This window comes from Trichoplusia ni, chromosome 1, assembly GCF_003590095.1.
Source record: "Trichoplusia ni isolate ovarian cell line Hi5 chromosome 1, tn1, whole genome shotgun sequence".
Taxonomy (NCBI): domain Eukaryota; kingdom Metazoa; phylum Arthropoda; class Insecta; order Lepidoptera; family Noctuidae; genus Trichoplusia; species Trichoplusia ni.
The window spans coordinates 1,535,992-1,548,038 of NC_039478.1; the positions used below are offsets into that span (position 1 = coordinate 1,535,992).

At 37.4% G+C, this 12,047-nt stretch overlaps 1 protein-coding gene across 2 annotated transcripts in view; it reads left to right on the plus strand.

Moving 5' to 3' along the window:
* Positions 1 to 11,315, plus strand: part of LOC113504415 (titin) — a 41,766-nt gene extending 30,451 nt beyond the window's left edge. The window contains exons 22-23 of one of the 2 annotated variants that reach the window (XM_026886800.1): positions 6,859 to 9,506; positions 11,019 to 11,315. In XM_026886800.1, the coding sequence (XP_026742601.1) occupies positions 6,859 to 9,506; positions 11,019 to 11,300 (2,930 nt within the window). In that variant the 3' untranslated portion in view covers positions 11,301 to 11,315. Of the gene's footprint in view, positions 1 to 6,858 lie in introns of both variants that reach the window. The other variant, XM_026886719.1, reaches the window with a different exon arrangement.
* Positions 11,316 to 12,047: the final 732 nt, after the last annotated feature.

Here is a 12,047-nt window from a genome sequence, read left to right on the forward strand (position 1 = left end):
CACGATATTGTTAAAATTAAAATGTGTTGTATGTTTCACCTAATTGTATTAAGTTATTAGGCGTGGCAGTATTTTATCACTAAATTCTTAGCATATTTAATAATAATATATTTATGAAATGACTTTTTTGTATGTGACATTTATGTGAAAATTGTTTAATAAACGCTATAAATTAATAATAATTTCGCATTATTCTATACACAACAATACAATCTTGAAACAGTTTCGAGTGTGAATTGACCGTCAGCTGTAGGTAGTACTGAGTTACAATCATTACATGAAACACGACGCACTGACACTCGAGTGCCTGTTATCCATCATACAAACAAATCCATACAGATATTTGTACACGAAACAATTGCTGTTTGAGCTTTTCCTTTGATGGATAGCGAGGTCGCTTTGGTTGCTTTTCATCCTATGGCACAACTGTCTCTATACTTCTATTTACTTTCTTCATACCATTCAAATCTCAATTGTGATTTAATTAGTTAAGTTTTTTTACTGTTGTAACTAAACAGTTGATTAACTACTTATAACTCCTTGAGTTTTTTATTTGCCTTAGTGAATGGTCTATTTGTGAGACCTTTAGAAGCTATAATACAACATAAGTAATTTTAAGTTAAAAATAATAATTATATTCTTTAATTGAAAGTTTAAACAATCAATCAACAATCAAATCAAACAACAGATCATAATGACAATATAATTGATTGAACCTATTCTCAAATGAAAACGGTTTTTGCATTGACACCACATAGTAATCACACACGCTCTCACACAAACACACGATTCTATTATGTCTAATAGATGGAAAATCAATAGATTTAATAGGTGAATTTATATACGAACATGAAATAAAATATTTCGTCGGAACAAAAAAAAAATCACCAAGGATTATAATGGATATCACGGAAAAGTACTGGATGTAAGGTGAGTGGAAAGGTAAGTACCAAGAGCTAAAATACAAAGTTATAAAATGCCGTCGTGGAACTATCTTAATAACTTGTTCAAAGATGTCTTCCCAACTAGCAATGGAAATTTAACGTGGTTTATATGGCGCTGAAGTTAAATTTCAGATCTGGTTGAGAAAACTCTCTGCTTGTTATTATTACTTTACGTTAGATCTTATGTCTAGACAACATTATGAAAACATGTGTTAGAAAAATATATGGAGCAAGAAAAAATGTAAAATGTTTGAGGATTCACTAAAATGTCAGGTGCGCAATGAGACCAGTAACTCAGGTCAAAGTTTTAAAAGAAAAAGCCGTAAATAATTAGCGTTCGATGCCAACCGAGTTTAGGCAATGCCAGTTAAAAGTTTTATGGATGTAAGTATTTAAAGAGGAAAAAAAAATTAACTGTAGCAGAAAATAAACGTTTTGAAATCAGTGTTTTCTTATTCTTTTGTGCCGTGTCTCAAATGGAGTACCCTCTTCATACCCTTTTATCATTTTTTGCAAAGGTTTCGTCCATTCCATTTTGATTTGTCGTTGCATTCCGTGATCACCCTGTTTTGTTCGTACTGCTTTAGGTGCGATTTTTAAGGCTTTCCGCGTCGTTGAGTTTAGGATTCATGACGATTCAAGGTCACTCAGTCCAGTTATAAACATTTTTTTCCAATTATGGTTAGAAGATCGATATTAAAAAGATCTACAAACCCTTAGTATATCATTTTGTTCTATTGTCAATAGTTTTAGCAGCGTACGCAGAAATAGGTTTTCGATTTGACACCCTGGGTTACAATATTGCAATTTTCTCACGGAATACTAATATTTTTGGAAATAAATTATAGCCTATGTTCAGCGGGGCTAAAGAAACTTCTCAACAATGAAAGAATTTTTCAAATCGGTCAAAGCCTATTCGCATCAAACAAAAAAATCTTTCCTCTCCATAATATTAATATAGATAAAAAAAATATTTCCCGCCAAGCTTCATGCGGCAAGTCCCTTGTCTGCACGAACTTAGATTCGAGTTTGCAAGCTGTGATTTTAGCAAGCTAATTTCGTACATCACGGATTGACATCACAAAAGCAAATTAAAGAAAATTGGCATGATCGTGATCTTTAATTGATTGACGCTAAGCCAAATGGTGCTGCCGAGAATATCATAGTAATTAAATGTTTTTTTTTTGTTATTAGGGAATGTAGATTTTTTAAAGAAAACCACTAATTTGCTTCGGCTCGTTTCCAAGATTACATTAACATATTTTTAGTGACCAGATGAATCAAAATACAGCCCAATATTTTGAGATGCCGCCATAGATTATCAGTTAAAATAATTTTGTGTGTAGGTACATCCGAATATTGCGACGGCGGATACTTATAAATAAGTTAAAAACTTCAATTTCTTTGAATTGCTCCAAGAAAATTATACATTTATTTAACCCACAAAATTGTATTAATATGTAATACTGTGCCCATAGAGTATCGGTTACTAGAAATATTTTAATGTTCGAGTATAGACTAAGCAGCAATCAATCTAAATCAAGACGAATGTTCATTAATTCGAAATCGAAAATTGTTTTTCAATTCTAAACATATTTTTGGATTTTACTAGGTTTAGTGTATCAATAAAAGTGTGTTAACGATTTAAGATTATAAATAATAAATGAAACAACTACCTAAATGGCGTCCTTGCATACAACACGTTTAAAACGTATGCAATCAAATTGTGGGAGTTGTAGTTTGTGTAGTTAAGTTAGTTTGTGTCTCAAATTCCTGTCTCTTCTGTCCTTCTGTCTGCTTGAATATTCCTTTGCAGACCAAAAAGAAAGCCTCTTGTTCTCGCGAAGCCTCTCCAAGTAGTAAAGGTTAGTGTTCAGCTTGTTGCAATCTTTCTTATCGGCAGTTTGGCAGAACAGCCCTGCTACGACATTTATACGAGTTTTAGATAGGAAAAAAATGATCAGTGAACTTTGCTGTCGTGAAAAGTCAAACAAAACAATCTTAAGTCGTGCAGTCATAACTTGAATGGCTACTCCAGTTGTGGAAAAGAGATGCCAATCAACCTTGTGTACCACAGTCGTCCATAGTCATATTATCAAAGGTTATTTTTTTTTCTAAAAATAATATTCCTGATTACCTTGCCGGCTTACATCATGAAGACATTTTAATTTGAAATTTCGTTGAAAATATTTTTCTGTTGCATACATTTTTTGTGAAAAATTTGTTATTTACTCAACTCGCAAAATTCTCTCATCGGATTCAGAACTGACAATTTAGTTTTGTGTGATTAATGTGGAAACAAATGAAAAGTTCTTAACTCCAATACGTTTCCAGTTACAAGGGAAACGAGTTCATTTTAAATTTTTAAAGTTCAACTTTTAGTAAATTTCTTCTTGTAGTCAGTGTTACATATAAGTAAATAAGTTGTATGTATTTATATAGACGTTGTACCAAATTCTCCCGAAATTATATCCTGTTAAAAGGCCGGCTTATCAAAAGTAAAATTGAAATCCTAAATCTCCTACAAACAAGTCTTGACTCTTGTGTAAACAGCTCAAGTCTATTTCGATTTAATTTGACGCTTGTGCTTCAACCCTGTCAATTCTGACTCGGGGCCTCAACAACTCATCTTTGGATTTGAATAAACACATGGAACAAAAAGTAAATTTGTGTTTGTGCGTTTTTGGCAGTGTTCCAAGTACTTCCAAACGCGTTTGGAACAACGCTGTCATAGTTTTGCTCGTCTTTTCCATCATAAATATTCTCTTTTATACCTTTATTCATTCTCTATTTGATTTCTTGGCAAGGTGGCAGTCGTACGTCACCTGTCTTAAAGTGTGTGTCCTTGAATCGGATTGAATCGAATCAAGCTAATTTAAATGTAAGAAAATTTGAACTCGAATAACAACAGTTTAGCCACCCAACATAGTAAATAGTCAAAATGTATAGAATTTATTTGAAGTAAAACCTGTTTAGTCGTGACTAGGACGTAACTGGACGAAAATGCAACGAAAGTCTGTTACGGCAATATGGCGTAACATTTCTGTACCATCCGGTTTTTATATATTTTTGATTTTGTTAAGTAGGTCTTTTTTAATGTTACTTCAATCGTTTGATACGGTTACACGTATAATTTTTTTTCCTTTCGATTCTCGATTTGAAGTCTTTGAAAAGATTTTCATTTATCGGCTTCTAAAGATTGTCAAAAATGCTAATTTTAGTATCTCAAATTTGATTTTTGCGTTGTGAAGGTTTTCTTTAAAGCCATCAGCTCATGAGGACACAATGACTGGAACTCTCAAACAACATCACGTGTAGTCTTTTTAATGCGAAAGCATGACATCATGAATCTAGACGTCCTAAGTTTACTGTAGTTCAGTTAAAATTCGTTTGTTGATCGATAACAACCTGAGTACTTGCGTCTACCTTTTGTGTTATCATCCTATGTATGGAGTATATGGATTCTACAGGATAGATATCCCGTATAGCTAACGATTCTTTGGACGCTTATTTGATTCTGATCCCAGATAATTGAAATTGTAACTCTCTCTTCTGTAAAGGTTTCTGTCAAATTGACAATCTCATGAAAATTCAGTATTGCCTATGCCCAATTTTTGCCGAGATAAGGTATGAGTTACTGAAAAAAAGGGTGGCTAGAGCGATGAGAAATAATGTAGTTATTGCGATGGTCATCCCATCCTGAGTTTTACAAGTATTACCATTGAAAACGGTATGAAACAGAAAGATTAAAATTTTATTTTGCGGGTTATTGCAACTCAGTTGCAGTTACAGAAAATAGCCATTTAATAAAAACGATCAAGTTCCATGTACTGCCGTTTGCGCGGTATGATATTTTTTGTTTTTATATTCATTTTTTGTTGGCTTTGTGTTTTTGGAATAGTCCGGATATATTTCGTAGATATTGTTTTTTTTTAATCCAATAGTTGAAAATTACATTTCTACTATACTTAGCTTGCAAATATAATGCAAGCACATTCAGAAAAAATAACTATGTACTAGATCTAGCCTATCGATTTGCAGTATTTTAAATAAGTTAACAGTATTTTGTTACAAAAATCCATCTCCATCACTTTCACTTTCATTTTCACGTCTGGAAACAAAACATATTTGCCAGCGTAATGAGAAAAGTGAGTTAATTAAATTTAGAATTATGCACTTTTCCTCTAGCAGTCCCACAGTTGGGCTAATGTGTCCGTATGTATAAATACGTAACAAATAGAAGTAATTGGGAACATTATGCTAAAAAGTAGATGTAACTCGTATATCTTGATTATTGTTTTACGAAATTAAAGTATGTCCATTGGAAAACTTCTGATAATTTCAACGCAATCACCCCATTTTGTATTTCCCACGTTTTTATACAGTCACTTTTTGTTTGTTTGCTTGTCGTTCCTGTTGCAATTTTGCATCCAATTTTGAGGTACTTCCCGATAAGGGTAAGTAGGCTGAAATTTTTAGGGTAGCATCAAACCCGATGACAATGCACTTTACAACCATATAAACTGCTGGACCGATTTTGATATCATTTTGATAAAGTTTTTAGATTCTTAAAATCTATTAATTATTGACGTAATTTAATTCAACTGTATGAGTTTGTTATTTTTGTGATGATGGGTTGACATCGATTGTTTTTATGAGATTTGTATGTAGTGTTCAGGTACAAGAAAGGACAAACATTTAATATTACAAAACAAATTCGAAATTCCGATCCAGAACCTATAATTAGTATCCTGTACTAAAACAATTTAAGATAATTATCACCTCACCATAGCAATTGGTATTATAATTAGGTGTTAAAGCAAGTTTCACGAGGTTTCAGCCTCAGACTTAATCCGGAAATACGATAAGCCTTCATAAAACAAACGACGGCGCAATGTTAGGCCAAGTTTAATTGAGCTCAACCTTACTTCGGAATTCAGTTTGTTAGTGCAAGAACGCTTAATTCGATAAGGTGCTTAGGTACTTACCATTGAGTTTGTTTTCTTCACAGAACAGTGAGTGCCTTCGATGTCTAGTGTTTTTTCAATATTATCATAAATCCCTTTTTTCAATACTATTTGAGCGTATTAAATCCTCAATACAAATGAGAATCGGGTATGAACTGGTTTTACAGATTTTTATTTTGTCATCTACATCAAGGTTTTTGTGCCCACTAAGAAAATGCACTGATTTCAGTAATACATTGAACTTTGAGTATTAAACGAAAATGGTCGGAAGGCATAAAAAAATGGAATTAGCTGATACTTTGGTTCAATATGTAGGTAATGTCTCGAAACAATGTTGTGTAGGGGAAAGAAGGCGAAAGAAAATCAAATAACCCTGCGCAGCCAGGTATTGATACACATCTCAAATTGTCTATACAGACAATATCAGCTGAATATTTTACAGACAAGTAACAAATTACAATAAAAAGCATTGGTCACTTATTTTCTAGTTTTACACATTACTTGAAAAACACACAGAACTCAATCACGAATCACATACTTAATTAAAACCAATTTAGTTTCTGATATTTATGTCAAATAGTATCTATTCAGATATAGTATATAAGTAGTGAGTTTACATTTGAGTAGTGAACTGCTTATTCACTTAACAAAATAAAAATGTGCTATTATAATACTTATATCGTTTTCTAAATCTTTGCTGCTTCTTACTAACAAAATAGGAAAAATAAACTTTCTTTTTTTGTTTATTTTTCATAAATATATGAAGTGAACCAACTCAGTTAAATTGAGGCGATTATAATAAAATATTTGAAACTATCAAAACAGCTTGTCTATATATTAAAGCATATCGCCATTACGTAAGAAACAATTTCAGAAAAAAAACATTATTTTCGTAAACAATATTGTGCAAATTTACTTCCATCTCAAATGCACCTTATCTTTTTCAGAGTCCCGTACAACCATACGTAAGACATTCAATGACAAAACTAGTGTAAAAAGTTCTAGTACTCAAGGCGTAGATGAAACAAACCTCAGTAGAACTTTATATCAGTCCACCGAAGAAAGCAATTTACTGAATATTCAAAACGTTGAAAATATTGACTCTAAGCAAGTAACTAGAACGGTTCCTTGGCGAAAACAAACTGAAGCGAGTTATGTTCAGGAAACAAAGGAAACCCTTGAAGTGAAACATTGGAGGAAACCAAAAGATACCTTTACAGAAAAAACCTTGGAAACTGAAGATTCTACGATTTTGGATGTTAAGGGTGACACAGAATTGAGCACGAAAAGGGAAGAAAAACTTGAACTCAAATCTTGGAGGAAACCTCGTGTTCCAGAAACTTCACCGACATCTGATGTAAAAGTAGTTACTGAGGAAACAGAACGTGATGATAAGGTATTGCAAGCTAAAGCATGGAGGAAACCAAGAAAAGAAGTCACAGCAACCGAGACCTTGTCAACTGTTGAAGATACTACACTTCTTCAAACAAGCAAGGATGACGAAGAAGAAGTTAAAAAAGTTGCTCATTGGAGAAAGTCACGCCCCGATGATAGAAGAACTTCAGTTAAAGAAGAAAGAAAAGGTTCAATTCCTTGGACTGAGGAAAGTATAAAATTGCGACCTACGAAGGTTGAGAAAACCCCTATAACGAAAGAAAAGTTAGAAGATGTTACTTTACGCCAAGTGAGAAAGAGTTCTATTCAAAAAATAGAATCCGAACTAAGCGAAATAAGTATGTCACACGTAGAAGATACAGCAACATTGAAAATCGATAAAGCAGAGGATCTAGAAGCAAAGCGTAAAGAATCGACATGGCCGTCTAGTAGGCGTCGCCCAATGGAAGAAACCCCAAAAGAGGAAGTGGTTCTTAAACCAGTCCCAAGGCAAAAGGCGCCAGAAGAAGAAAAACCAGAAGAGGTACAGCTAAAGCCCGTAAAGCGCGAAAAACCTGTAGAAGAGGCTAACCTTGAAGAACCTAAGTGGCCTACAGGTAGACGTCGTCCAAAAGAAGAACAAACCAAAGAAGAAGTGGTGCTAAAGCCAATTTCGAGGCAAAAACCACAAGAAGAAAAACAACAAGAAGTAGAGCTTAAGCCTGTAAAGAAGCAGAAACCAATTGAAGAAGTCCAACCTGAGGAGGTCAATTGGCGAACTGGCAAGAGGCGTCCGATGGAAGAAGAACCCAAGGAAGAAGTTGTACTCAAGCCTATTCCAAAACAAAAAGCACCCGAGGAAGAGAAGCCGGAAGAGGTACAGCTTAAGCCTGTTAAGAAGCAGAAGCCAGTCGAAGAAGCCCAGCCCGAAGAGGTTAATTGGCGAACTGGCAAGAGGCGCGCGAAGGAAGAAGAACCCAAGGAAGAAGTTGTACTCAAGCCTATACCAAAACAAAAAGCACCCGAGGAAGAGAAGCCGGAAGAGGTACAGCTTAAGCCTGTTAAGAAGCAGAAGCCAGTCGAAGAAACCCAGCCCGAAGAGGTGAAGTGGCCCACTGGCAAGAGGCGCCCGAAAGAAGAAGAACCCAAGGAAGAAGTTGTACTCAAGCCTATACCAAAACAAAAAGCACCCGAGGAAGAGAAGCCGGAAGAGGTACAGCTTAAGCCTGTTAAGAAGCAGAAGCCAGTCGAAGAAGCCCAGCCCGAAGAGGTTAATTGGCGAACTGGCAAGAGGCGCCCGAAGGAAGAAGAACCCAAGGAAGAAGTTGTACTCAAGCCTATACCAAAACAAAAAGCACCCGAGGAAGAGAAGCCGGAAGAGGTACAGCTTAAGCCTGTTAAGAAGCAGAAGCCAGTCGAAGAAACCCAGCCCGAAGAGGTGAAGTGGCCCACTGGCAAGAGGCGCCCGAAAGAAGAAGAACCCAAGGAAGAAGTTGTACTCAAGCCTATACCAAAACAAAAAGCACCCGAGGAAGAGAAGCCGGAAGAGGTACAGCTTAAGCCTGTTAAGAAGCAGAAGCCAGTCGAAGAAGCCCAGCCCGAAGAGGTGAAGTGGCCTACTGGCAAGAGGCGCCCGAAAGAAGAAGAACCCAAGGAAGAAGTTGTACTCAAGCCTATACCAAAACAAAAAGCACCCGAGGAAGAGAAGCCGGAAGAGGTACAGCTTAAGCCTGTTAAGAAGCAGAAGCCAGTCGAAGAAGCCCAGCCCGAAGAGGTCAAGTGGCCCACTGGCAAGAGGCGCCCGAAGGAAGAAGAACCCAAGGAAGAAGTTGTACTCAAGCCTATACCAAAACAAAAAGCACCCGAGGAAGAGAAGCCGGAAGAGGTACAGCTTAAGCCTGTTAAGAAGCAGAAGCCAGTCGAAGAAACCCAGCCCGAAGAGGTCAAGTGGCCTACTGGCAAGAGGCGCCCGAAGGAAGTAGAACCCAAGGAAGAAGTTGTACTCAAGCCTATTCCAAAACAAAAAGCACCAGAAGAAGAGAAGCCGGAAGAGGTACAGCTGAAGCCTGTTAAGAAGCACAAGCCAGTCGAAGAAGCCCAGCCCGAAGTGGTCAAGTGGCCTACTGGCAAGAGGCGCCCGAAGGAAGAAGAACCCAAGGAAGAAGTTGTACTCAAGCCTATACCAAAACAAAAAGCACCCGAGGAAGAGAAGCCGGAAGAGGTACAGCTTAAGCCCGTTAAGAAGCAGAAGCCAGCCGAAGAAACCCAGCCCGAAGAGGTCAAGTGGCCCACTGGCAAGAGGCGCCCGAAGGAAGAAGAACCCAAGGAAGAAGTTGTACTCAAGCCTATACCAAAACAAAAAGCACCAGAAGAAGAGAAGCCGGAAGAGGTACAGCTTAAGCCTGTTAAGAAGCAGAAGCCAGTCGAAGAAGCCCAGCCCAAAGAGGTGAAGTGGCCCACTGGCAAGAGGCGCCCGAAGGAAGAAGAACCCAAGGAAGAAGTTGTACTCAAGCCTATACCAAAACAAAAAGCACCAGAAGAAGAGAAGCCGGAAGAGGTACAGCTTAAGCCTGTTAAGAAGCAGAAGCCAGTCGAAGAAAGCCAGCCCGAAGAGGTGAAGTGGCCCACTGGCAAGAGGCGCCCGAAAGAAGAAGAACCTAAGGAAGAAGTTGTACTCAAGCCTATTCCAAAACAAAAAGCACCAGAAGAAGAGAAGCTGGAAGAGGTACAGCTTAAGCCTGTTAAGAAGCAGAAGCCAGTCGAAGAAGCCCAGCCCGAAGAGGTCAAGTGGCCCACTGGCAAGAGGCGCCCGAAGGAAGAAGAACCCAAGGAAGAAGTTGTACTCAAGCCTATTCCAAAACAAAAAGCACCAGAAGAAGAGAAGCCGGAAGAGGTACAGCTTAAGCCTGTTAAGAAGCAGAAGCCAGTCGAAGAAAGCCAGCCCGAAGAGGTGAAGTGGCCCACTGGCAAGAGGCGCCCGAAAGAAGAAGAACCTAAGGAAGAAGTTGTACTCAAGCCTATTCCAAAACAAAAAGCACCAGAAGAAGAGAAGCTGGAAGAGGTACAGCTTAAGCCTGTTAAGAAGCAGAAGCCAGTCGAAGAAGCCCAGCCCGAAGAGGTCAAGTGGCCCACTGGCAAGAGGCGCCCGAAGGAAGAAGAACCCAAGGAAGAAGTTGTACTCAAGCCTATTCCAAAACAAAAAGCACCGGAGGAAGAGAAGCCGGAAGAGGTACAGCTTAAGCCTGTTAAGAAGCAGAAGCCAGTCGAAGAAGCCCAGCCCGAAGAGGTCAAGTGGCCTACTGGCAAGAGGCGCCCGAAGGAAGAAGAACCCAAGGAAGAAGTTGTACTCAAGCCTATACCAAAACAAAAAGCACCCGAGGAAGAGAAGCCGGAAGAGGTACAGCTTAAGCCTGTTAAGAAGCAGAAGCCAGTCGAAGAAACCCAGCCCGAAGAGGTGAAGTGGCCCACTGGCAAGAGGCGCCCCAAAGAAGAAGAACCCAAGGAAGAAGTTGTACTCAAGCCTATACCAAAACAAAAAGCACCCGAGGAAGAGAAGCCGGAAGAGGTACAGCTTAAGCCTGTTAAGAAGCAGAAGCCAGTCGAAGAAGCCCAGCCCGAAGAGGTGAAGTGGCCTACTGGCAAGAGGCGCCCGAAAGAAGAAGAACCCAAGGAAGAAGTTGTACTCAAGCCTATACCAAAACAAAAAGCACCCGAGGAAGAGAAGCCGGAAGAGGTACAGCTGAAACCTATCAAAAAAGAAGAAGCTATTGAAGAAAAGAAGAAGAAAAAGATTAAAAAAGCAAAATCTATCGAAGAAACTGTTGTTGAAGAAACCAAAACAGTTGAGGAAGAGTTAGTAGAGCCAGAACGAGACGTCGAGGAAGAAGTAACAACTACCTTAGTTCAACGAAAACAAATCAAGAAAAAGATTCAGAAGACTGAAAAGAAAGGTAAGATTTATGCAACAGACTTATCATACATGCACACATATGATATTACAATGAGAAGTTATTAGTTTTATAATTGATAACTATAAATCATCGGTGTCAAACAGATGCATGGTTACATTCATAAAATGTAACTAACCACCGCAATGTAAATATCAAAATATATTATGTTATACTGACTGCAAAGATTTATTGTATATCAAAGAAATCATGTATAAACGGCATTGCTATTCGATAAGATTGTGAGGAGAGGTAGTAATCTCTTCATCAACAATTTATGAGCAGTGTAAGGATGCGGGATAGCGTTCACATCTTTATTCCGCTTTTAGAGACTTTTGATAATACTTTAGGCGTTTACGATGACAGTACCTAATGACCTACCAAGTGTAGATATATTATTTTTAGTAGTCGTGATTTGAGAAATTTACGCACGTCATTATCTGACATTAAGCTACTTTATAATCTCCTCCAAAATAATTCGATACAGATCCATATTTCAATTAAAAATTATAACTTAAGATATAATTCAGAATGCCTTCTATGCATATATTTCTTTATCGTTACTACAACCCGTGATAATACAACGGAAAACCACTTCACCCACAATAATATTTTGTCTAATATTCATGAATATCCAATGCTAATATTTTTTATTATGTATATAAGTATGACATTATACATTATATAGTTATTTGTTGAAAATGACTGTGAACTAAAAATATATATTTATAAAATATACATATAATATGCAACTGAACAATGTCCTGAGTCATACCAATTTATATCAACGAGAGAAATTGTTATTAGAGCTAGGA